The sequence below is a fragment of the Carassius carassius genome, chromosome 10 (assembly GCF_963082965.1).
Source record: "Carassius carassius chromosome 10, fCarCar2.1, whole genome shotgun sequence".
Lineage (NCBI taxonomy): Eukaryota > Metazoa > Chordata > Actinopteri > Cypriniformes > Cyprinidae > Carassius > Carassius carassius.
In genome coordinates, this window is record NC_081764.1 from 20,621,314 (window position 1) to 20,649,122 (window position 27,809).

The following is a 27,809-nucleotide window of genomic DNA, read 5'->3' on the forward strand; positions in this document are numbered from 1 at the left end:
AACACTTCTAGTTGAGTGAGCTTGCAACCTGAACGGGCAGGGCACATCCTGAGCCTGATAAACCAGGGTTATGGCCTCCACAATCCAGTGTGCCATCCTCTGCTTAGAGACGGCACTCCCCTTCTGCCGGCCTCCGTAACAGAAAAAGAGCTGGTCTGAGGTCCTGAAGCTTTGTGTCCAGTCTACGTAGCACCTTAATGCTCAGATGGGACAAAGCAAAGCCAGGGCTGGGTCTGCCTCCTCCAGGGGCAGCGCTTGCAGGTTCACCACTTGGTCTTTGAAGGGTGTAGTGGGAACCTTGGGCACGTAGCCAGGCCGGGGCCTCAGGATTACCTGGGAGTCAGCCGGCCCGAACTCTAGGCACGAATCGTCGACCGAAAATGCAAGCAGGTCCCCTACCCTCTTGATGGAGGCCAGTGCAAGCAGGAGCAGAGTTTTCAATGAAAGAAACTTTAGCTCAACTGAATGCAAAGGCTCGAATGGGCTCTGCTGTAGTGATTTAAGCACTAGAGACAGGTCCCAAGAGGGTATACAGGGGGGCCGGGATGGATTTAACCTCCTGGCACCTCTAAGGAACCTGACGATGAGGTCATGCTTACCCAAAGACTTCCCATTCACGGGGTCATGGTATGCAGCAAAAGCAGCAACCTGGACTTTGAGGGTGGAGGGAGACAGCCTTCGCTCCAGCCCTTGCTGCAGAAATGACAGCACGACCGCAATCGGGGACATCCTCTGGGGTCTTCTCAGCAAGAAGAACACCACTCGATGAACAGGTTCCACTTCAAGGCGTAAGCGTGTCTCGTAGACGGTGCTCTTGCCGAAGTGATGGTGTTCGCTACCTCTTGGGGTAGGTCACCTAGAACCTCCGCGTCCCATCCAGGGACCAGACATGGAGTTTTCAAAGGTCTGGACGCGGGTGCCAAATGGTGCCCCATCTCTGAGTCAGTAGATCCTTCGTCAGAGGAATTGGCCAAGGAGGGGCTGTCGCAAGGAGCAATAGTTCGGGGAACCAGGTCCTCGTGGGCCAATAAGGCGCTACTAGCAAGACTTGCTCCTCGTCCTCCACAGTGTCTGTGCGAGAAGGCTCACTGGGGGAAACGCATACTTGCGTAGGTCCCGCAGCCAGCTGTGTGCCAGTACGTCCGTGCCGAGAGTTCCCTCGGTCAGGGAGTAGAACAACTGGCAGTGAGAGGTCTATGGAGAAGCAAACAGGTGTACCTGAGTGGCTCTGGACCGCCTCCAAATCAGCTGGACCGTCAGGGGATGGAGTCGCCATTCTACCGGGAGCATTGCTCGAGACAGCTCGTCGGCTGTACGACTGAGCAGGCCTGGAATGTGAATGGCACGAAGTGACCTCAGAACCTTCTGACTCCAAATGCGACGAGAGCGCAGACCACCTTGTCGGTTGATGTACGCAACAGTCGCAGTGTTGTCCATTCGGACCAGCAAATGCTTGCCTCGTAAGAGACCTTTGAGACGGTTCAAGGCAAGGTGCGCTGCTAACAACTCTAGGCAATTGCCATATGCCCCAGGAGCCTCTGAAAGAGTTTCAGTTGGACCGCTGTCCTGCTCTTGAACGTATTCAAGCAGGCTAGCACCGACCGCGCAGGTTCCACGGGTTGGCAAAGGGTGTGTGAGTAGGGCCTTTGTTGACGCTCTCGAACCGCCCGCTGCTGCCATCTGGCTAAGGAGGAGGATGAGTGAGGTCCGGAGCTTGGCCGTCCACAACTCTCCGTGCCCTCCTGGGACCCAGAGAGGGAGAAAACTGCTCTCCTGTCGAGATTTCCAGATTCTCCGCCTGGCCCTCCTCCAGGGGAGGGAGAGGTGCCTTCACCATTCCCCAGAAAGCAGCTACCTCTCTCTGGGTCACCTGTCCCGGGGCCTCTTGCTCTTCTGCTCACCGCCAAGTTTGACGGGGGCCGGGACGGGAGGGGCAGCCTGTCTGCGCCCAGCTCCACTTGGAGGCTGCTGCAGATGCGGCGCGTGAGCAGGGGCGGATGCAGGGGGCTGCCCTCAGCGACGAGCAGGCTGGGGCACTGCGTGCGGCGGGCATGTGGAGGCAGCAGCTGCAGCGGCAGGATGTGTCGGATCGCATCAGTCTGCTTCTGGGCAGCCGAGACTTGCTGGGCCAAGTTCTCGACTGCGTCTCTGAAGAGGCCGGTCTGGGACACAGGGGCATTGAGAAACCGGACCTTGTCGGTGTCCTTCATGTCTGCCAGACCCGGCCGGTTTCTGGCAGTAAAAGGTGCTGTCCACGACTTGGTGAGCTTGTCATGCACTTCCGAAAAGAAAGGCACTGGGGTGGGGCGCTGAGAACCAGCGCGCGCCACCCCGAGAAACCAATCATCCAGCCACGAGGGTTCGGGACACGGTAGGGTTCCACTCGAGCCCTACCCTCTCGGCGGCCCGGGAAAGCATAGCTGCCACTTCGGGATCCGACTCAGGTCCCAGAGGGCGGTAGCGCAGCCGAATCGTCATCCGACAGCTCTCCCTCCGATGCTGAGATCGACATCTGGTCAGGGGGAGTCCCACTGGATACCGCTGGTACGCTCCTTGAAGAGGGCCCAGCGCATTCCGTGGGTTGCTCCACTGGATCGGAGGTGCAAGAGGAGTGGTGGTCCCCAGAGGGTTGGTTCCCTGCAGGGCTTGCCACCTCTGTGACCCTCAAACCACTCACGCTACTGCCGGAAGTGGTTCTCAACTGTCGGCCGCCAGAACGAGCCCCAGATCACGGCCGCGGCAACGGGACTCCGCCCCCTGAAGGTAGCGGAGCCTGGTTCGCAGCTCCGAGATGGTCATATTCCCGCAGTGAGAACATGACTCATCCACGAAAGCCACCTCAGCGTGCTCGACGCCCAGACACGTGAAGCAGCGATCATGACCATCACCCGTTGCCAGGTAACGACCCCAGAAACGCACGGGTGAAACGGCATCCTTATAAGGACGATCCGTCGTCTTTACAAAGACGCACCTGTGAAGCTCTTTTAGAGAAATTTGCTCTTTAGGAAATGCTCTTTTAGTGCTGAGACTCACAGGGGAATTGGCCGCTTGCAACACGACAGGGGTAGTGCAGCCTGAAGTGTGCAATCCACTCGACACAGAAACGACTGCTGCTGAAGCGCCGTCTCGCCAACACACGAAGCTTCCGAGAGCGTGCTGAACTCGTAGTTCACAGCAGACACAGTTGAGCAGAGCGATACTAACGCTCGGCTCCGAAGCAAAAAGCTGGAATGCATTGCACCTGCTGCCTTCTTATACTCACGCAGTGATCAGCGGCAGCTGGATGCAATAATTGCATGCCAATGTGCATTGGCTCGTTTAGTTTACACTCAAAGTAGATTGGTCTATCGAAGCGATATCCCATATTCGTCGGTCACCGACGTGGCGTCGAGAGAGACTGACTGAAAGGGAACACAATGTTCAGGTTTGACTATAATTATGCAAAACCTGACACTTCAAATCACCAATTCAAATCATTTCAAACATAAACTAATATAAAATCATTGACAAATAATATCCTTAATGGGGTCAATATATATTCAAATCCACAATCTAATAAAAGTAAGTTATAATGTATAAAAACAACTAAGGAATACACAGGTGTCAGTATACACTTATCTAGTGGTTACACTATGGCATTACATATGTTTTTCTTTTTCACCAGAGAGCCTTAAAAATTGTGTTTTCAAAGGCCTAGCCTATATTTTAACTTGAAATACTGCATTCATAAAAAAAAATAATAATAATAAATAAACATTGCATTATTTTTAGTGGATCATAATTATTTCATAAATATTACAATAAATTATCTCAAAAAATTTTAAAAGATTTTTTAAAAATAAAAATAAAAAATAATTTCAGGTGTTCTACAAGTAAGGAGGACTAGAAGGTCAAATGACCAAATACTTTTTGAGGCCACTCTAGGTTGTATTTTGGATGCTGATGTTCCCACTAGGCTGCTTTACTTGGTAACTAACCTTATTCTACCAGGATTACCAGAATGATCATCCTGGTTGACCATCTGATTTATTGTACATTTTTGCATGGCTTTGTCTGGTTGATTGGTAGACCATTAACCAACATAAACCCTCCAGGATGTTCTTCTTAGTTATTAATCTTTTTAGCAGAGTATGTTTTTTGTTTTTGAAATGGCAACTTTGGGTATTCAGTGTATGACTATGTGCAGTATCTCACATGGAAAGTCTAGTAAATTAAACATTTGCCAAACATTTTAACAAGTATATTTTAAGAGCCACTTAATGTACAATATGATCGGTTTTAAACTGAACTAACATAATTAATCAATGTATATTGTACGTTATCTGCCATCTCTAAATCAAAACACATGTAACAAACCCTATATGAATATATTAGACAGTCATAGCGCACGCCTGAATGAAGGGAAACAAGACTCGTGTTTTATTAAAGCTGTAAATGAAACTTTTGCTGCTATTATGCATCTGAAAACTTGACTGTACAAGTGTTATTATACACATGTACACAATTGTTCACATAAATGGAATTTCACATTGCCACTTCATGTATGTTGTTTTAATAAAATTACTTATATTCACATTAATAACTTATTAATGTTATTAAGTAAAGTAACTAATGTAGTAAAGTATATCTTTAAATGTCCCTAAGGAGAGTTTTTGTCAGATTTAGCTCATTTCTAGGGACAAATTTGTATTTAAAGTATAGTTAATTAGCTACACACATCACTGACACAGAAAAATTAAACAAATCTTCCAGATACCTTGTGAAAAAACCAAAGCTTACTATATTTCTATGTATACTATGAATTTGATTTATTAAAAGAAAACGTTTAGAAAGATAATTTAAGACACTCCATCACAATTCCTTTATAGAGAATATAGTTGCAACTGTGTTCACTGTTACAGTAAAGTTACTTTAAAATATTTTTTTGCTATAGCTAAAGACATAAAAGTTTCATAAAAGGGTGCTTACAATAACAGACATTCAGTTTCTGTTTCTCTGACATTGACTCTACATTTGTCATAATAAACCAGACCTCATACTGACCAGGCCAACAACTGTCAAACATGTATGTACATACATGCATTTTATTTTATGCATTACATATTTCTGTGATCACTGGCTGTCCTGAAGTTTGCTGTGTAGGTGTTCTGCCATTGTGAGGTTGATCCTGTGGAGGGTGCTGTGATGCTGAGAATACTCTTCAGCCAAATGCTGGAGAATGGAGCTGATCTGTGATAAGAGTGCAGAAAGGAATTAATATTAGTATTGTTTATTGGTTTGTGAAATCACTAGCTTCTGCTGTTCTTCACTTTGCCACACTGGTTCCACTTCAGCTACTGATAATAACACAAAACGTTTAAGGTTGTTTTGAGCTTCTTAGAAGTCATTGCATCCATGTGCATGCTCTTTAAGCCCCATCATCATCATTATTAACTTGATAACATCATTAAAATCATTGAGTGAATTTTGGGTCTACAACTAGCTTTGCATGCTAGACCATATCACATGAGATGTACCAAGGATTTTCCTAATTTACTTTATCAGATAATGTTCAGTGGATTTTACACTAACCATTTTCAAACGCTCTTCCTGTTTCTGTGTTGCCAGCTCCAATGCCGTGTCTCCACTGGCCACTGGAGTGTACTGTCCATCCTTAACAGCCTGCAAGAGTTTCGCCCGACCCTGCAGCACGGGCAGACGAGACAAGTTCTGAAAAAAAAAAAGGGCAGAAAACCTTTGGTGATGGCACATAATCGGCACACAGTTACGTAACATAAATTAAACTTAAATGTTTAGAACCTACAGTACATCAAAATCCCCCTTGCAAACCATGCCCACTAGTGTTGATGTCTTTAAAAAGTGTTTAGATTGAATAAACATTCAAAAGTGCAAAATGTTATTTCCTGCGATTGTGGTTCTTGTGGAAATAAAAGTCTAAGCAAACACACAGTACACTTGCTGCTCTGATGTGACTTGCATGTGGAGTAAAATCATCCTACATAGTTTGATTTAAATATAATATCACTGGTTCAGTAGGCACCACTGGATGTCCAGTATGCAAGTGCATGACATATTCTGTTGGTGGATGCACTGACTCTCTCTTTGGTTTCTTGTAGTGCGCTGAGGTCCTGGGTGAGAACCGCTCTGCTGTTCTGCAGTTCATTGAGATGCAGACGTTTGTCTCGGAGGCTGGTGGTCACAGAACCCTGCTTTTCCTCAAGCTGAGCTATAACACCATCACATTCTTCTGCTTGCTGAACACACAAATAGTAAACAAGGCATAAGCTAGTATTAATAACAGATAAAACAGTCTCTAAATTCATTTTGTCAATGAAAACAACAGATTGTGGAATGTGCCATTTTATGACGTTATAGTGTGATCTGCTTCTAGATCACTGGCTGTTTAGCGCCACCCACCGATGCAGTAATGCACGGTCAATAATGAGACAGGCAAACACAGGTCTAAGCTACCCAGAAACCAAAATTTATCTTTGCATTGCCTTCCTTCTGATACCAACATTAGGAAAGAATGGATGAAACTAAAAAGGATGCTGTGCTGACTATATTGGATCCAACAGTAATATCACACCACACAAGTGTGAGTGCGGTTTTTATTACGTGGTCACTATTGCTTTGCCTGTTGTTACAGATTGTTTGATATGCACTTATTATGCGTTTTTGACCTTAATCACAACAGCATATGTCTATTAAGGATGTAGGCTGTCAAAAATGCACAGCTACTAGCAAATCATACCAGTGGGTGTTTACTTCCGAGTCTACAATCCGCCACACCTATTCAAACAGAGCATTTCAAACAGACCCTGCTGTTTTGAGGGGGTTCAAAACAGGACAGAAAATATCCTAGTACTTCTTTTTTTATGTAAAAATCTTGATAACATCATAAGTGGACCTAAGAGAACAGTAAAAAATATAATATAAAAGGCAGTACATGACCCCTTTAAATAAAAGTAAACTGAACACTAAAAAAGCTAAAAAAAAAAAAAAAGAAAAAACCATTTAATTAATTAAAATAAAAAATATAAACTAAAATATGTTTCAGAGAAAAAGCTAAGAAAACTAAACAAAAATACACCTTCATGGCTCAAAGATAACTAAAAATATTCATGAAAATATCTAAAACCTTAGTTTTTTGTTTTTGAATATACAGTGGGGAAAATAAGTATTTAGTCAGCCACCAATTGTGCAAGTTCTCCCAATTAAAAAGATGAGAGAGGCCTGTAATTTTCATCATAGGTACACTTCAACTATGAGAGACAAAATGTAAAAAAAATCCAGAAAATCACATTCTAGGATTTTTTATGAATTTCTTTTTCAAATTAAGGTGGAAAATAAGTATTTGGTCAATAACAAAAGTTTATCTCAATACTTTGATATATACCCTTTGTTGGCGATGACAGAGGTCAAACATTTTCTGTAAGTCTTCACAAGGTTTTCACACACTGTTGCTGGTATTTTGCCCATTCCTCCATGCAGATCTCCTCTAGAGCAGTGATGTTTTTGGACAACACAGACTTTCAACTCCCTCCAAAGATTTTCTATGGAGTTGAGATCTGGAGACTGGCTAGGCCACTCCAGGACCTTGAAATGCTTCTTACAAAGCCACTTCTTCATTACCCAGGCAGTGTGTTTGGGATCATTGTCATGCTGAAAGAGCCAGCCATGTTTCATCTTCATGGCCCTTGCTGATGGAAGGAGGTTTCCACTCAAAATCTCACGATACATGGCCCCATTCATTCTTTCCTTTACACGGATCAGTCGTCCAGGTCCCTTTGCAGAAAAACAGCCCCAAAGCATCATGTTTCCACCCTCATGCTTCACAGTAGGTATGGTGTTCTTTGCAACTCAGCATTCTTTCTCCTCCAAACACGACAAGTTGAGTTTTTACCAAAAAGTTCTATTTTGGTTTCATCTGACCATATGACATTGTCCCAGTCCTCTTCTGGATCATCCAAATGCTCTCTAGCAAACTTCAGACATGTACTGGCTTAAGCAGGGAGACACGTCTGGCACGCGTAGTGTGTTACTGATGGTAGCCTTTGTCACTTTGGTCCCAGCTCTCTGCGGGTCATTCATTAGGTCCCCCTGTGTGGTTCTGAGATTTTTGCTCACCGTTCTTGTGGTCATTTTGACCCCACGGGGTGAGATCTTGTGTGGAGCCCCAGATCGAGGGAGATTATCATTGGTCTTGTATGTCTTCCATTTCCTAATAATTGCTCCCACAGTTGATTTCTTCACACCAAGCTGCTTACCTATTGCAGATTCAGTCTTCCCAACCTGGTGCAGGTCTACAATTTTGTTTCTGGTGTCCTTTGACAGCTCTTTGGTCTCGGCCTTAGTGGAGTTTGGAGTGTGACTGTTTAAGGTTGTGGACAGGTGTCTTTTATACTGATAACAAGTGGAGGACAGAGGAGCCTCTTTAAGAACTTGTTACAGGTCTGTGAGAGCCAGAAATCTTGCTTGTTTGTAGGTGACCAAATACTTATTTTCCACCATTATTTGCAAATAAATTCATTACAAATCCTACAATGTGATTTTCTGGATTTTTTTTTACATTTTGTCTCTCATAGTTGAACTGTACCTATGATGAAAATTACAGGCCTCTCTCATCTTTTTAAATGGGAGAACTTGCACAATTGGTGGTTGACTAAATACTTATTTTCCCCCAGTGTATATGAAATGATCCCAATCCCATTGATTACATAAATTATTGTTGCTTATTATTATAGTAAATACTGATTTGAGTTCAAAACCCAAAGCTAGCATATAGCTACAAATAAAGTCAGCTGCCTGAGATTATGGTCAATTATATAGTTTATCAGTTATTATTATGCAAAAATATTTTGTAATATTTCGATTGCCACCACCACTGACCAATCACACTCAAGTATCCCAGAACTGATTTTTCAGAAATTGTTAATGTTAGTAATTCTACTAGAAAGTAAGTATAGAAAAAAGTACACTGGAAGTAGAAAAAGCTAAAAGTACAATTAATAATGTATAAAGTGGAAAGTATCAAAAAAACTAAATGAATGAATAAATAATATATTTTACTAACTAATATAAACTAATATAAAATGTCTTGATACAGACACACCTTTTTTGCTTGAAGAATCTTTCTGCGGAGGCTCTGGAGAGTGTTGTGATAGTCACTGTGTGTGAGCTGCTTGTGGTCAGAACGTGCCTGAGCCTCACTCCGAATAGCTATTGTCTCGCGTCTGGCCACCACTGACTCCATGTCTCTCAACAACTTCTCCTGCTGCTTCATCAGTTGAGCATAACGAACCTGGACACATACAGTACCTAACCTCCATTCAAATTGAAACCACACTTCAAAGTTACTTTCACAAATACAAAGTTATGCACACACCTCCATGCGGTGAATCTCTGCTCTCATGGTTCTTATGTCTCCCTGTCCAGTGTCTGAATCTACAGCAGAGCGAGTCTCTCGCATCAGCTGAGTTCTCTTCTCCCACAGCATGATCTGACGCCTTCACACACACACAAAACAGAGGAAACATCAATATAGTGTTGATTCTGTAGGTCTGTTATTATACTGATTCTATACATTGTGGCTGTATGTGTAGTCATACCTCTAACCTAGTGACCTAGTGATCGTAACAGCATTTTGGGGCCAAAGGCATTTTAGTCAGCTGCTTACTCATCCCCAATAATGCCCAAAAATGTTCCCTAGGTAGGCATTTAATTTGGATTTGGTAAACATTTACATTTTACATTTACATTTAGTCATTTAGCAGATGCTTTTATCCAAAGCAACTTACAAATGAGGACAGTGGAAGCAATCAAAGGCAACAAAAGAGCAATGATACACAAGTGCTATAACAAGTCTCAGTTAGCTTAAACACAGTACACGTAGCAAGGGCTTTTAAATAATATAATAAATAAAAAGAAAACAAATAGAATAAAAAATTAATAGAGAAAGCTGGTGTTAGAGGTTTTTTTTCCCCTGCTTTTGTTAATTGTATGATAAATGAAAAGGAAACAGATAGAATACAAAAAGATTAGAAAGCTAGTTAGATTTTATTTTTAGAACTGGCTGGAAGACCTGCCAAGAGAGCATTGCAACAGTCCTGCCTGGACAGAACAAGAGCTTGAACAAGGAGTTGTGCAGCATGTTCCGAAAGAAAGGGCCTGATCTTCTTAGTGTTGAATAAAGCAAATCTGCAGGATCGTACAGTTTTAGCAATGTGATCTGAGAAAGTTGGCTGATCATCAATCATAACTCCGAGGTTTCTGGCTGTTTTTGAAGAAGTTGTGTTGATGTGCCTAAATGGATGGTGAAATTTTGATGAAACAATGGGTTTGCTGGAACCACAAGCAGTTCTGTCTTGGCAAGGTTGAGGTGATGGTCCTTACATAAACTTACATTATATAGATTTGCAGTTTAAAATCAATTTAATAATAAGTCCTTTTACAATTGATATTGTTCTTACATGATTTATAAGTTAGAATGTGGTCATTTTTATAAAGGTCCTAGACAGAAGCTGATATTTAGAGTGGCTGAACATAATTATGCTAATCGAACCAAGAATGTACTGTATCCAATGGCAAGACATTAGAACAACAGCTGCAGATGGAACAGCAACAAAAAACAGAAGTAAACTGTTAACTGCTGTAGCCAAAGAATGCAAAAATCACTAAAAAACAATAGAAAGGACAGGGAAAAGGAGCATTCAATCATTTATCAAAGTTACCAAATAAGCCATTTAAAAAGCAAAAGAAGGGTTCATTTTGAAATCAAATGGACTGTGATTCAACATCATTCCATAAAACAGGTAAAGAGTTACAGTACAATGTCATTAGGTAGCAGTTTTAAAAAAAAATGTTTTTTTATTTCTAACCACTAGAGTGGTTAACAACAACAACTGGTTAACACTTTACAATAAATTTAATTAGTTAAAATTAGTTAAAAAATTTAGTTAACATGAACTAAGCATGAACAATACTTCTACAGTATTCATTAATCTTAGCTGATGTTAACATTTACTAATGCATTATTAAAATCAAAAGCTGTGCTTCTTAACATTAGTTAATGGACTGAGAATTAACATGAACTAACTGTTACGCCTGCCTGTTTACCCCTACTGGCTCTGCTACACAGTGCAGACGTTAGTTGGGCAACAGGTGTATTCCATCCCTAATTAACTCACCATAGGTATAAAGACCTGTGACTTGGAGTGAGAGGTCTGTTTTTTCTCTCACTTATTTCCTTTGTGTCTTTGTTTTTCCATATTTATTTCTAGTGCCAGGTATTGTTTATTTAGTAACCACACGTGTGTGTTTTTCCCCTAGACGTCGTTTTTTTTTATTGTTTAATACTGGTTTTGCTTGATTTGTTAATAAATTGTTTTTTTGTTAAAGCATTTGGTTGTTTGCCTCTTTTATGTTGCGGTATATGAGCCAGCCGTAACATAAAAATGGGGCCTCGTCGAGATTTTTGAGTGTTTGTTTTTGAGGGAGTATTTTATTGTCTCTTCAGGATTTCTTGTAATGATCGGCTTTCACTCCGGTTAGTTAGAGTGTTTCAGCTGGGCTGCTCGTGAGCGGTCCTTCCATCGGAACGCTGTTTGTTGTTTTGTTGATTTTGTTTTGTATTTTATTTGGAGTTTGGAAGGAAATCCTGGGTGGGGGTACGCTTCTCGCGCAGCTGAACTCATTTGGAGAACGGTTGTTACGAGGTTCAGCGTTTCAAGTCGCCTCGAGCCCGGCAGTCCTTTGAAGACTAGTTAGGATAGTTAGTTTCAACAGGCAGGCATATCGGAGATGAAAAGCCAATGGAAATCCTGGTGAGTACTTTATATTTCTCCCTGGTGTTTGTTTAGTCTGATTATAAAGAGAGCATGTTTTCGCGTGTGGTTATGTGCTAGGTTTGCCAATTTATATAGGAAGTTGATGTTTGTGTAGAACGGTTAAAATATCAAATTTGATTCGGTTACACGAAGATCTTGCGTTGGGGACAATAGAGTTGATAGATGAGTAAATAAGTTTGTCACAGCTAGTGTAGCCTGAGTATGACCGATTGTTATTTACTGTGAGTAAATTAACACTGCATTGAGTGGTTATGCAGGGTTTTTCCTATTGTAATTGAGCATTGATTTACATTTACATCATTTGGGCTTAGGCTGTTTTCTGGCACTTTTGTTTTTTGGAGTTTTTATTAAATTATTTTGGATTTGTTGTGGTCAAGTCTTCATTGTGTGAATTGTATGTTAAGTCCAAAATGACTTCCATTCAGGGATTGAGTGTAGAACTTTCTGAGAAGTTTCTAGATAGGTGCACCAAAGAACAACTTTTAGAAATCGCAGAGAGTCATGCAATCATTTTGACGGGAACTGATAAGAAGCGCAAAGAGGATTTGTTAGGAGCTGTTAAAAGCCAGTTGATAGCCAAGGGAATTCTGGTTGTAGGAGATGAAGCTGGTCTTGGTAAGGCAGCATATCCACTGGTTGGGAGAGATTTAATTTCCATAGAGAAACAAACCCAGTTTGAAACTGAGAGACTATCGTTTGAAGGTACTCAAGCATCAGAAGATAGGGAATGGGGAAAAACGTATTCAGTTAAAAAAATTAGAGTTTGAACAGGAGCGTGAGCGTACACAATTTGAGCTGAGAAAGTTAGAGTATGCACGTGAGAGTGAACGTGAACATAGGCAGTATGAGATGAGGAAGTTAGAACTTGAACTGGAAGTAAAAAAAGCGGAAGTTTCAAAATCCGTTCAGGTTGTGCATTCTTCATTTGATGTTGGTCGAAACATTAAGATGGTGCCCCCATTTTGTGAACGTGATGTAGACAAGTACTTTGCCCATTTTGAAAGAGTTGCTTCTCTAAAATGGCCAGAAGAAGTCTGGACTCTACTTCTGCAGTGTGTTCTGACAGGGAAGGCTCAGGAAGTGTTTTCTTCTCTTTCTGAAGAGGAAAGTGTAGATTTCAAACAAGTCAAAACAGCCATTTTGAGAGCGTATGAGTTAGTACCAGAGGCTTATCGCCAACGATTTCGTGGTTATAAAAAACCTGAAAGACAAACATATGTTGAATTTGCTCGGGAAAAAGAGGTTGCGTTTACAAGGTGGTGTCAGTCTCAGAAAGTAGAAACCTTGAACCAATTAAGGGAGTTAATTCTTGTGGAAGAATTTAAAAACTGTGTACCAGGGTCTGTGTCTACTTATTTGAATGAGCAGAAGGCTCTTACATTAGCTAATGCGGCTGTGTTGGCTGATGAATTTGTTCTGACTCACAGAGTTTCTTTTCCTGATAGAGGTTCAAGTGATCAGAGTAGAAAGTTATTTCGGAATCGTTGGACGCCTCCAGTGAGTACATCGAACACCGTGGCAAGTGTGCCCCCTGTTAGTCAGAATTTTTCATCAGATAAGAAGGGTAAGGTGATCTGCTTTTACTGTCACAAAGTAGGGCATAAAATATCTGAATGTAATGCTTTAAAGAAGTCTGCCAAGCCAGTCGGATTGGTTGGACTTGAACCGCTGGAGATTCATGCTCACCAACAGAATTCTGAGATTAGGAAGGGGATCTCGAAACCGGTAGATGTCGGGGATAATTATACTGAGTATGCTCCATTTATTACTAACGGCTTTGTGTCTTTGCCAGGACAAGAAGAAAAAGTTTCTTTGAGGATCCTGAGAGACACCGGAGCTTCTCAATCATTCTTGCTAGAGGGAGTTCTTCCACTCTCAGGTCGGACTGCGACTGGGAAGGATGTATTGATTAGGGTGAAGAAATGACTTTCTTAAAAGTTCCCTTACATAAGGTACATCTTATCTCTGATCTTGTAACTGGTGATGTGATTGTGGGAGTACGGGCTTCCCTTCCTGTGCCAGGGGTTTCTTTCATCTTGGGGAACGATCTTGCTCAGGGAAATGTCTGGGGAGCATCAAAACCTGTACCATCTACTGTTGTAGTCTCCTCACCTATGTCTGCCGATGTTCCTGATGAATGTGGTCTGAAATTTCCCCACGTGTTTCCTTCCTGTGCTGTCACCCGAGCCAGAGGAAAACAACTTAAAACCGACCGACTGTGTGAAGGTGAAGTTTCTTTACATCCTGAGGTAACTATGGAAAAAGGGTTACCCGTTCATTTGGAGGATGATGTAGATGGGTCTAGTTTTGTTCCCTCAAAACAGGTGGTTGGTGAGACAGTTGAAGGGGAACCACTTGGTATGACTTTGGCAGATAACATTTCTGATTCATCTGATTTCTTTTCTGAGGAGTCTGTCTCTCAGGAGAAAGCAGTATCAGAGGATCTTTTATCCTCTGTTTTTCATGTCTCTAGAGAGGACTTGATTGAAGAACAGTTAGTTGATGTAACTCTTAAACCTTTGTTCTCAATGGTTTGTATCGAGGTGGATATTGAGACTCAGCTACCCTCTTGCTACTTCCTGAAAGATGAAATGTTGCTTAGACGGTGGGTCAGTGAATCTGAACCCATTACTAAGGTTTATGTTCAAGTGGTAGTTCCTCTTAAATTTAGGCAGTCTGTGATCGGGTTAGCACATGATGGAGTGGCTGGACATATGGGAGTGAGGAAAACGTATGATCGATTGCAACGCAAGTTTTTCTGGCCTGGTTTAAAAAGAGACGTGGCAAAGTTTATTATAACTTGTCATGTGTGCCAACTCACTGGTAAGCCAAACCAGAAAATCCCTGTGGCTCCTCTCCAACCTATTCCAGCTATATCAAAACCATTTGAGTATTTGCTGGTTGATTGCGTAGGTCCTTTACCTAGATCCAAGACTGGTCATTTGTATCTACTCACAGTTGTGTTTATCTACCCGGTATCCAGCTGCATATCCTGTCAGGTCCATTACTACAAAATCAATTCTAAAAGCTTTAACCTCTTTCATGTCAACATTTGGCATTCCTAGAGTTATCCAGTCTGACCAAGGCTCAAATTTTATGAGCCGTCAGTTTGCTAAGGCTTTGCGACAATTGAAAATCAGTCATAATATTTCCAGTGCATATCACCCTCAGAGTCAAGGGGCCCTCGAAAGATTTCATCAGACCCTGAAGTCATTGCTACGGTCATACTGTGTAGAGCTTGGTTCCGATTGGGAGGATGGGCTGCCTTGGCTGCTTATGGGAGTTAGAGAGGTTACTCAGGAGAGCATTGGATTTAGTCCAAATGATCTGGTATTTGGTCATGAAGTTCGTGGTCCTACTGCGGTTTTAGCTGATAACTGGATTCCTTCTGAACCCTCCCAAAATGTTTTGGACTTTGTGAGTGGTTTTCGATATCGGCTGCATGAGGCTCGAGCAATTGCTCAGAGGAAACTGGGAAAGTCACAGAGTAAGATGGAGAGGTTGTTTAACAAACAAGCAGTGGCTCGGAAATTTCAGGTTGGAGACCAAGTACTAGCTTTGTTGCCACTTGTAAGTAATCCTTTTCAAGCCCGTTTTGCGGGTCCTTATCCAGTCCTCAAATGCCTTTCTGGACAGAATTATCTTTTGAAAACCCCAGAACGACGCAAGGGAGTACAGGTTTGCCACATAAATCTTTTGAAGCCTTATTTTCCTCCTGCATCTTTTGTGGGGTTAGTAACCACTGTGTCAGATGATTCTTCACATTTGAGTGGGGAGGGAACTTCTTTTTCAGAGAGTTCCTCCTTGAATTGTATGGGGGATGATTGCGTTAATTTTCCTTCTCGAGGAGTTGTCGAAGGACGATTGAATAACTCTGAGATGTATTCAAAATTGGCCCATCATTTACCCCATCTATCTCCCTCTGAGAAAAACGACATTCTTCAGTTAGTGGAGTCCTTTCCTCACTTATTTTCTGATGTGCCTACTTGCACTACAGTGATTGAACATGACATTGATGTGGGTTCTGCTTTACCAATTAAGCAGCATGCGTATAGGGTAAACCCTAGGAAACGGGACTTGTTGAAAAAGGAGGTGACTTACTTATTAGATCATAATTTGGCTGAGTCCAGCTTTAGTGCTTGGAGTTCACCTTGTCTCCTTGTAAATAAGCCAGATGGATCCTACAGATTTTGTACAGACTATCGCAAGCTTAATTCTATCACTAAGCCTGACTGTTATCCTTTACCCCGAATAGATGATTGTGTGGATAGAGTGGGGTCTGCGAAGTTTGTGAGCAAATTTGACCTTTTAAAAGGGTACTGGCAGGTTCCACTGACTGTTAGAGCAAAGGAACTGTCTGCATTTGTGACACCTGACGACTTTCTCCAGTACAGTGTTATGCCATTTGGGGTTCGAAATGCTCCAGCCACCTTCCAGCGCCTTATAAATAAGGTGTTGTCTGGTTTATCTGACTGTGATGCTTATTTGGACGATGTGGTTTTGTATAGTTCATCTTGGTCTGATCACCTAGTCCAAATAAGGGAGTTATTTGTTCGTTTGACTGAGGCTTCTTTAACTTTAAATTTGGCAAAATGCGAATTTGGAAAAGCTACTGTTACCTATTTAGGTAAAATAGTAGGAAATGGACATGTTCGCCCCATTGAAGCCAAGATTGAGTCCATCTGTGCTTTTCCAGTGCCTACAAATCGCAAAGAATTGCATAGGTTTCTAGGAATGGCCGGATATTATCGTGGGTTTTGCCCAAACTTTGCCTCTATTGTAGCACCCTTGACCGATCTTATAAGTACGAAAGTATCCTTTAATTGGACCACTATTACCCAACAGGCATTTGAGGGAGCCAAAGCACTGTTGGCTAGTGCTCCTGTGCTCGTTGCGCCAGATTTTTCTCAGCCTTTTTGTTTAGCTGTCGACGCCAGTGATACTGGAGCTGGAGCTGTTCTCCTACAGAGAAGTCAGGATGGAGTAGAACATCCAGTCAGTTATTTTTCAAAAAAATTCAATTCCCATCAGCGGGTTTACTCTGTTGTGGAAAAGGAGACACTTGCTCTTGTTTTGGCCATCCAACATTTTGAAATCTATCTGGGATCGTCTGCAAGTCCAATCGTGGTTTATACTGACCATAATCCTCTGGTGTTTTTACACCGAATGAAGGATCGTAATCAGAGGTTAATGCGGTGGAGTCTCTTCTTACAACAATTTTCCCTGTACATTAAACACATCCGGGGCAGTGAAAATGTCATCGCTGATGCCCTATCTCGCGCATGAGGATATATCTTTTGGTGTTTCTCCTTTTTCCTTTTCTCTCTTCTCTTTCTATCCTGTTTCCTAGGGCCCAGGAAGCAGGAATTAGGAACCAAGTGGAGTGGGATAAATCGTGGAGAATGCTGCTGTTTTTTTGGGGGTTTTTTGCATTCCTTAGAGGAATACATTTTGTGGGGGAGGTGTTACGCCTGCCTGTTTACCCCTACTGGCTCTGCTACACAGTGCAGACGTTAGTTGGGCAACAGGTGTATTCCATCCCTAATTAACTCACCATAGGTATAAAGACCTGTGACTTGGAGTGAGAGGTCTGTTTTTTCTCTCACTTATTTCCTTTGTGTCTTTGTTTTTCCATATTTATTTCTAGTGCCAGGTATTGTTTTAGTAACCACACGTGTGTGTTTTTCCCCTAGACGTCGTTTTTTTTTTTTTATTGTTTAATACTGGTTTTGCTTGATTTGTTAATAAATTTGTTTTTTTGTTAAAGCATTTGGTTGTTTGCCTCTTTTATGTTGCGGTATATGAGCCAGCCGTAACACTAACAAAGAACGACTGTATTTTCATTAAAATTATCAAAAATCATTAAATACTGTAATAAATGTATTATTAATCATTTGTTCATGTTAGTTAATACATAAACTAAAATGAACTAATGGAATCTCATTGTAAAGTGTTACTAACATCTGTTCATTGTTAATTTATATTAGCTCAAGTCCATTAAAAACATTAACAGATACAACTTTTGATTGTAATAATCTATTAGTAAATAGTGAAATTAACAATAACTAAGATTACTGACTGCTAGAAGTAAAGTGCTGGGAAAAATTAAGAGACCAATCCAATTTTTTCTCAAATCAGCATATGAATGAATGAATTCCTTTTAATTACATTATGCCATGTACAATTAAAGTAGAATAGCTTCTCTTTAACGTACATCACATAATACACATACAGCAGAACATTAAAAAGTTCAGTTGCACTAAGACTTACATTCAACACAAATAAATAAATAATTACAGAGTTATATTGTATACACAAATTGTATTATACAAACCGACATTTAGATTGAGAATATTTATGAGGTCAATGCATATTGAAGTTCATAATCTTGGCTCTGGTAAAGTAACTGTCCTTAAATCTTCTAGTCCGTGTTGTAATGCACCGTTAATGCCTGAAAGCTGAAATAAGTGAAATCTCTAAATGTGTCACAGCCATTCCATTCCAGTGTCTGTTAAATTCCTACACAGGTACACGTCATTCTGCTTAATGAAGTACTGATTAGCAAAGCTAAAAAAAAATCCTTCATGAGAAGCTGTCACGATAATCAGCTGAAGTGCCCATGAACCCCTATAGAGGGCACTCCACTCAGGACTCTGGCATTTTGTATTTTCGTTTCCAACTCCATTCCCCAGAATCCCACGCTTAGGACTATTCACCACCAGGTGTTCCCCATTACCACTCCCCTATATAAACTGTGTTTTGACTCTCATAAAGTGCGAAGTCTTGTTCTAGCCTAGTCTGTCAATTCTGAGCGTTTCTCCTTGTGTTTGTTCCTCCCATGTCTGACTTTGGATTGTTTATACTGACTTTGATTCTCTGCTGCCTGCCCCGACCTCTGTTTGTTACTGTTGCTGATTCTGGATATCCCTGACATACCTGACACTGTTTTCTCTGATCATTGCCTGTTTGACCATTCTCTTTATTGAACCACTGCATATGGATACAAACGTCTCTGACTCCATGTTACAGAAGCAAAGAAGGTTGAGGCTTGCAAAAGACCATAAAGATTGGACTTTATCTGATGAGCCCAATTTTCAACTTTACCCAACACCTGGGCATCTAATGGTTAGACAGAGACCTGGAGAGGCCTACAAGCCACACGGTCTTGAACCCACTGTGAAATTAGGTGGAGGACCGGTGATGATCTGGGGGCTAGTTCAACCAACCAGGATTGGTTTTTCCAGCAGGACAATGCTCCGTGACACACAGCCAGGTCGATCAAGGTGTGGATGGAGGACCACCAGATCAAGACCCTGTCATGGCAAGCTCAATCTCCAGACATGAACCTGACTGAAAACCTCTAGAATGTGATCAAGAGGATGATGCCTAGCTGCATGAATTTTTATGCCAGGATTGGCATAAAGTCACCCAACTAGTGGAGAGCATGCAATGAAAGCTGTGATTGAAAATGTATTGATTTATGACAGGGATATTCAAATCTGGCCCAAGAGATCCACTTTCCTGCATAGTTTAGCTCTAACCCTAATCAAACACACCTGAGCGTGCTAATCAATGTCTTCGGGATCATTAGAAAATCACAGGTAGGTGAGTTTGATAAGGGTTCTAGCTAAACTCCGCAGCAGATTGGCCCTTCAGGGCAAGATTTGAGGAACCCTGATTTACGAACTCTAAGTTTAAACATAAGTATTGTGTTGTTTAAAAATGAATATTAATTATTTGAGGTCTGAAAACATTGCCTCTTTTTTTTGTTATTTTGACTAGATGACATTTTTTGCAAATAAATGCTCTTAATGACAATATGTTTACTTGGACTCTGGTAGAAATGTTGTCAGTAGTTTATATAAAAAATTTTTTTTACTCAAACCCATACCTATAAATGGTAAAACCAGAGAAACTGATCATTTTTAAATAGTCTCTTAATTTTTTTCCAGAGATATCAGTGTTTCCCACAGACTAACACTATGCGTTGTGGCACTTCCCCTGGGGGAAATATATATGTATATAATGTAAATATAAAACAGCAGACGGGCTTATTGAAAATGCAATTTGACTCTCTGCCAGCAGGAGGCACTTTTAGAGCAGCAGAACTAGCGGTTTCCCCTGTAATGGCTGTAAACAAGGCAACGCTGTGCTCATAAACGCTACTTCATAAGGCATTAAAGGAAGGATTAAATGACATCAAAATATTTCAGAAGATCAGTTCCCTTCAAAGATATACTCATATGAAACACCCGCTCTACGTTTTGATTTTGAAACATGCAGTGTTCATCTTTATTCAACTAAGTCAAAGCCTTTTGAAAAATCTATTGTAGCTGGCCGCAATAAATAAATCAAGTTATGGGTTCATACATTGTTCATGTATTAGTTTGTTACATAATGTAGTTAACTAATGTTAGAAAATTTAACCTTTTAGTAAAGTGTGTGTGAAGTGTGTTATACTCACTCTGCCTCCACTAGGCTGTTTATAAGTCTCTCTTTCTCTTCATTTAACCCCTCCAACTTCAACTGAGTCTCAACCGAATCCCTTTCAGCCTCCTACACACACAAGATAGATACAATATAAACTGTTCAAAATATCATTTACACAATAAAGGCCTGTTCACACCAAGCAAGATATGATAAAGCTATAGTTCTAAAAATCTTTCTCAATATTAAAGAGTTCATAACAATAAAGGCAGAAAGATATGATTAACTTTCAGAACCAATTTTTTCCCCAGCTTATGAACAATAAAAACACTGACAGCCAATCAGAATCAATCCTGCTGTGACCAGCTCGAGAGTTTAAAGCGGCAGAGGCGCATTTGTTTAGAATAAACGGACGATATCATTGGTTGGTGTGGAAACTAATATTGTTATCTTTATAGTTATCTTTATAGTTATCGTCCTTGGTGTGAACAGGACTAAAGTCATGTGACTTATATTACATGTCTGTTTAGATCAGGGTTTCTCAACTTCTGAAGTCCACTGTCTTGCAGAATTTAGCTTCAACCCAATTCAAACTCTGCAGGACAATGGACCTTAAGGGGCATAGAATTCTTCCACTCTACATTATCATTATACTTGAAGGCCACATACACACTGGAAAGTTTCAACAGTGACAACCACATTTAAAGTGAATCCACTAAGTAATCGTTCCAAGTGTGTATGGAACACTGAAATTGTGATGATTGCCATATTGCAACATCACGGCTGTGAATGAGAAACATGATTTCCAAAAGTGCAATTCGATATTTTTGACCAAAGTAATATTAGGTACCAATGGGTAGCATACATTAATCTGGCTATTATACAGCATGTCTGCTGAGCCTTTAAAATTAAATGTAAGACTTTTTAAGGACCAGCAGGGACCCTGTTATAACTAAACCACCATTGGCAGCAAGCTGTGCCCTGTGCTAGACTTGAGATTTCACGGCTGGTGACAGCAACTTTAGAGTTAATTCTGTTGTAGAATGCTGTTATAACTCCTTTAAATTGCTGAACTGTATGTATAGAATAGGATTAAGCACAGATGCAGTGACAACCAAATTTTTCACTGCAGTGCGTACATGGCTGAAATAGCTGCTAAAACACAATGGGATGCTAAAAAATGTATTGTTTAGCCTTTAGAAAATTAATTGCTAAGTATACTATCAAGTTTTATTTGTGTTATAGATTAGGAAATGCAGTATAGTGTTTACTACTGATCTTTTGTGTAATTACTAGTACACTTTAAAAGATAAAAAAAAACTGCCATTTGTTACACAGTAAATTACTGTAATCCCAAAGGAACATTAGTTATTTCTTACTATACACTGTGAGCTCTGGAAACTAATGCATTACAGGTGACAAAATGGAAAGAGTAAAAACAGAAGAACACAAATAAATTAATGGATAAGGTCAAGGCCTGATTTTCACAATTTGAAGCTACAAAGCACATAGTGTTGTACCTTGAGTCGCTGTCTAAACTCTGTCTCCATCAGACTGTTGCTCTGCTGCAGGGCTTGATTCAGATCACTGTTCTTACTGATTAGGGAGTTTAGTTTGACCATGTCTGCCATGAGAGCTTTAATCTGTTTTTCCAGATCTGCCTGCTCACGCTGATCCTGCTCCATCTCACCTGATAACACACACATATGCAGAGAATGATATCAATAATGTATATATTTCTCAGACTCATTGTATTACTTTGTACTTTGTTTGTTTGTTCTCTTTGTACAAATGGCAAACAAAAGCTTTCCATATTAATTGTACTTAAGGTACTGTATAGTTCAACAGGAAATGAGCAATTACTCATGATTTTCTCACTCTCATGTCATTCCAAATCTTTTTTACTTTCTTCTAACAAATGAAGATATTTAGGGGAAAACATTTAAAATGTATCAGCCTTTTTTCTCCATACAATGAAAGCCAGTGGGGTCCAGCGTTTTGTGTTTGGAGCCCACTGACTTCAACTGTATAGACAAAAACAGTTTACAATTCTTTGAAATATCTTACAGTTTTGGAATAACATGATAAAGAGCCAATTATTACACATTAAATGTACCAAATGTACAGAGTCAGTGAAAAGCGATGCATACTCTCTCTCCTGATCTTGCTCTGTTGCAGTATTGTGAGTTGTGTTTGTAGGCTCTGTACAGAAGAGCTGTGGGCCTGTTTTTCCTGGGTGAATCTCACTAGCTCCCCCTGCTGCCAGAGCCACAACTGCTGCTGCTCTTTAATCTCAGCACCAACTTCTTCCAGTTTCTTAGACAGAGTGGCTGCACGGATCTCCAGAGGACCTAGGTCTTCATGCTACTCTCACACACATTGGAAAGTTTAAATATACAGTTTATATAGTAACTTCAAAATTAACTGAAATTAGAGTTGAATACAGTAACCTGAAAATGCAATTAATCATTAGCATCAACAGAGAGGAGAGATGTCTTTGTCTTATTCAAAACATACATACATTAAAACATTTAGTGATTGTGAAATGTGAGCTCTAACCCCAGTACTGGACACAATATCCTTGATCTTCTTGTTGTAGATGCTGATTGTGGTCTGTCTTCGCTCAATATCAGTGACTTGTTTAGCAATCTCTGCCTCGCGAGAAGACAGGAGCAAATGACGCTGGCTCATTTCTTGCTCAAGTTCAGCTTGAAATGCAGCCAGAGAATCCAGATGTGTCGCCACCTCTTGCCCCTCCAGAATTACTGCATTGTTGTCATTCTCTAACTTAGTTAACTGAGCCTCCTGAGAAATTACATAAATGCTAAAGTTTGAATTGAACATATACAGGTCAAACTACACATAAAATCCAAAGATCATTTTTTTTAAATCATCACACAACTTACAAATGATTATCTTAATCATTAAGTCAAGTATCCTATATATTTATGTAGCATTATATACAATACTGATTGTGTCAAAGCAGCTTTACAGTGTCAAACAGGAAAACGAATGGTGAACATTTATGGGTTAGCTGACAACATCCTACCTTTTCTCTCCTGTGCGCTGCGGTTTTATCGGTCAGTCGACGTGAGTACTTTGCTGCATTTTTGTGAGTAAGTTGCTCTTGCATCTTGTTCATGATCTGGTCTTCCAGATCCACACGCACTTCAGACTCTTTCTCCATCTGCTTTCTAAGACCCTTGATCTCAGACTGAAGACCCCCGTGGTCCTAAAAAAAAGAGAGATAGATATAACATTTCTTTAAAGAAAGACAAAAGCTTTTGACCCATGCTCATTAACCTGCACACATCAGGTTATTTGAGCTGTAGGTTGACATGAATGAAGTACCTCACGCAGTGTGCTGAGGATCTTTTCTGTCTCCTGCAACATTCGTGTATATGTGCTGTACTGGGCCTGCAAGACCTCCTGATGGTTCTGGGAATGTGTGATAAGTTTACGTGAGGTGGTGCAGTCATTTTGGGCCCGGTTCAGACGGAGAGTGAGACACTCATTCTGCTCTTCTTCCTGTGTGATGGACTTTTTATAGCCCTCAATCTCTGTGTCCAGAGAGCGCACCTGATCATTGGCCAACCTGGAGGAGGGACCATCAGTACAAATCAATACTGTTGTTTGGATCATAAACACACAGAAATCTTAAGCATTATGTTCACCTCAGTTCCTCCTGCATGGCAGTGTAAGCCTCATCCCTCCTCCTCATCATTAACAGGCTGCTGTTCCATTGCTGGAGTAACTGCCTGTGCTCAACAATCACAGAGTCCAATTCTAGCTGCGCCTATAGCACACACACACACATAGCCACAGGTGACCTACAAATGTTATTTTTTGTAGCATATGCCTGGAAGGTTGTAAACCATTCAGAATTTCACTGAGAAGGGTTTTAAAATTTCAATTAAGTTTCTGAATCTCAAATTAATTTGAATGGAGATTTAAAAAAAGTATGCAGAACTGATCCTTTATATATGGAAGTACAATTAAAATCAACTAAAATTATATATAACTACATTTAAATAACTGTAATGTAACACCAAAAGGAATTTGCAAGGTTTAAATAAATATAATACATTAAATCATTTTCTAAATAAGAGTTCAAATGAAAGGTTTTACAGGCCTTACAGACAAACAAACAATTTTGTTTTTAATGTCACCAGTTTGTACTTAATAAATATACACTACAGTTTAAAACTGTGGGTCAGTGAGATTTTTTATCTGAAAAATTGAATACTTTTATTTAGCAAAGATGGATTAAACTGGTCCATATTGTCAATAAAAAAATATATAATTTTACAAAATATTTCTAATCCAAAGAAATGTTGTTCTTTTGAACTTTCTGTTCATCAAAAAATACTGAAATAAATACTGAACTATATTTTGAACGTTTATAATAATAAAATGTTTCTGGAGCACCAGATCAGCATATTAGAATGTGATGCAGAAGACTGCTGAAGATTCTGTTTTGCCAGTAAAGGAACAAATTACATGTAATATGTGAAAAAAAAAAAACATTTTAAATTGTAGTAATATTTCTGTTAATATTTCTATAATACTGTTTTTACTGTTTTTCTGATCAAATAAACAGCATTGGTGAGCATAAGAGACTTATTTTTTTTATAAATAGATAAATAAAAATAAATAAATAAAAACTATTTACCAGCCGTAAACTTTTGAGTGGTAGTGTAAACTTTTCATTAAATTATACATATCTGTACTTTATCTAATGTGGAAGAACAATTCATTTCTCTTTTTTTTTTATTACTGATCGATGTCATGACATCAGAGATGAAATCTTATCTGGCTCCCTTTAATTCCAGAACCAATGGTACTAAATGAACTCATTATGGACCAGTATTGAAATTCACTCAAAAAGTCAGTAAGTCAGTACTGTTGCTCCCAATAATGTTTAAATTTGATCATAACCAAAATTGTGATGTTTCAAGTGAAATGTGTTAAAAGTTCTTAAAAAAATCATAACTTTAAGTGTGTATGCTTCACTTGATCTTTTGTGGATGTGTCTAACCTCAGAAAGAGCTTCCTTTGCAGCTTTTGTCTGCTCAGTCTGAGTGATGTTCTGAACATCATACAGAGAGATCTGCTCTGAGAGCTTTTCCACATGCTTGGTCAAACGCTCAACATAAAGATCCTGACAGAGAGAAAGAAAGGTTTAAATAATTATATGAGAATGCATAAAGTGATTGACAGCAAAACACATTAAATGCAAACATTTGACCACAGTAGTGCTCTAAAACTCCACCTGCTGGTGTTTATGCTCCTCTGCCTGACTTCTCTCTTTCTGGGCTTTGTGTGAAGCATTTATTATGGCTTTGATGTCTGAGTGCAGGTCAGTATTGGCCTCCTGCATATAGAGCAACTTCAGGGCCAGGCTGTCCACTTTAGACTGTAAATCCGAGACTATAAAGAGAGCACAAATGTTTAAGGTAAAACAAAATGAGATTTAATTGAATTTAACTTGTTGATTGTCTAAAGATGAAGTCTGCAATATAAGAATTGTAAAATAATGATTTTCAAACCATTTTTGCTATCTGCTATTGTTCAACAGGTAGTCCACCCCAAAACACTGTTTTAAGTTGAAGAACTAAAATTACTAACTGGAAATAAATAAAAACTACAACTGAACTAAAACTAAAATAAAATAAATCAAACTTGAATAGTAATATTTAAACAACAACAACAATAATAATAAATTACAAAAGCATAAAAAAAACTCTGAGAAAACTACAACAAGAAAAAAAAATAACACTGGTTCATAGATCTTCTTTTCACCTTGCATACGTTGTTTGTTGGCCTGACTGGCATTATCTTGGTACTGATTTTTTACCCCATCCAACTGGTCTTGGGCCTGTCTTCGCTGAGAAGCAGCCTGTGCATTGGTCTCATGACTTGTCTCCAGAGAGGCCTGGAGTCTTGCCAACATCTCATGCACCATGTATACTTCTTCAGCAAGTTTGTGACGTTTCTGAGCCTCTCCCTTCTCCACTACTATCTGCAGCAGAGCAGTAACAATTAGTTTCCGTAGCTCTTGTTTTTATACAAGTGTATGCATATATTTCCCAAAGTACAGAAGAAATTTGTCATTTCTGCCCAGAGTACATGTGTAGCTATACAAAAATGGATCATATCAATAATTCAAAGAGGAATGTACCAAGAGTATTCACCAGGTTTTTTTTTTTCCTCTTTTTTTTTTTCTATTACCTTCTCACGGAGCTCAGTGTTCAATCTCTCCAGCTGATTACTGAGGTTGTTTTTCAATGCAGACTGGAATCTTTTCATTAAAGGCTGAAGGAGATTGTAAAGAATAAATTCTTTAGAAATTGTAAAGAATAAAATAAGGGGTATTTTCTTTTTTTTTTTTTGTTGCTTTGGCCAAAAAATGTAACAAAAAAAATCAAGTTTACACACATGCTCAGGATCCAGCACTACAAGTTCTTCCTCTTCCACATCTTCCTCTCTGGCTCTCTCTTCTGCCTCAGTGTCACTGATCTCCAGCTGGAGGGAGTGCTGTCCACTGGTCCCAGCTGCAAGTCCACTGGTCCCAGCAGGATCAGAGCCTCTGTCATAATGGTCTGACCGCTCCATCGATTCCCGCTATGAATAAAATCATTAACAAACATTCATTGTACTACATTAAAACTAACTTAGTTCACGCTGCAAGCCTTGATTGCTGGTACAATGGGAAAACTAAAGCAAAAGGCTGTTTTTAACTCTGATATGTCTTTAGTGTTTAGAGTTAAACTGATTCAAGTAACTGTAAGGTACGTGTATGAATCTAGACCTCCTGAGGCTCAGTAAATTCATCAGGAGCCTCTTTCTGTCTGTTTATCTGATCCTCCGGCAGACCTCCATCACACCCACCACCTTCCATCTCTTCATAATCAAAAATAAATTACCGTAACTCAACACAGACACTTAATACAGGACAGTACAGAGTAATTGCATTTGAGATCATTTTAAATTATCACCTGTTTCTTTTATATCCTAGTCCTGAGTGGCAGAGAGCTATTGTGAAGCAATATGTCCTCAAAGTTATAAAAATGTATCGTTCAATTTGCAATAATTTCTGGCATCACCATTTAGCAGTACGAGACCTTTTTCATCGTTTCTTTTGCGTCTCCGTTGCCAGGAAACGCCACACTTCCGGATTCGTTGCTCTTTATAAATGATACAATCAGTCTGGAAAGAAAATCTCAAACAGCAAGATATTAAACATAGTAGAGTTCTTTTAAATTAGGGTTACCTTTATTATAACTTCGTTGTAATCTTGTTTGTTTACCTTCTTTGAAGAATCTGTATTTACCTCCCACACAGTAGGTGGCAGTGTTGTGCTTTCAACTGGCTTTAGACAGCGCCAAGAAAGCGGAGCTCAAGAGGCAGTGAGTGTGCACTTACTACGAAGAATGGATACAAGGAAATCAACATAGTGAGCTTGATCAATGATTACACTCCTGTCGGTCAGTATTTAACCCAGTTAAATTATATGCTCTCTATCATACATGG

General features: G+C 40.1%; 1 protein-coding gene across 2 annotated transcripts; it reads right to left on the reverse strand.

Moving 5' to 3' along the window:
- Nucleotides 1–4,194: 4,194 nt before the first annotated feature.
- ccdc40 (coiled-coil domain containing 40) lies at nucleotides 4,195–27,762 on the reverse strand. Of its 2 annotated transcripts, XM_059560524.1 has the most exons (19): nucleotides 27,275–27,762; nucleotides 27,088–27,179; nucleotides 26,715–26,900; nucleotides 26,508–26,591; nucleotides 26,079–26,298; nucleotides 25,549–25,706; nucleotides 25,315–25,437; nucleotides 23,951–24,072; nucleotides 23,628–23,871; nucleotides 23,326–23,508; nucleotides 22,836–23,081; nucleotides 22,427–22,640; nucleotides 21,797–21,966; nucleotides 20,314–20,405; nucleotides 9,389–9,509; nucleotides 9,116–9,304; nucleotides 6,096–6,254; nucleotides 5,572–5,709; nucleotides 4,195–5,229 (listed from the first exon to the last, which is right to left on the reverse strand). In XM_059560524.1, exons 2-19 carry the CDS (start codon nucleotides 27,175–27,177, stop codon nucleotides 5,113–5,115), a joined length of 2,856 nt encoding a protein of 951 aa, XP_059416507.1. In that variant the 5' UTR covers nucleotides 27,178–27,179; nucleotides 27,275–27,762; the 3' UTR covers nucleotides 4,195–5,112. The 2 variants fall into 2 exon arrangements, with proteins under 2 accessions (XP_059416507.1, XP_059416508.1); XM_059560525.1 differs by lacking the exon at nucleotides 27,088–27,179 and having other exon boundaries at nucleotides 4,196–5,229.
- Between the last annotated feature and the right edge of the window lie 47 nt (nucleotides 27,763–27,809).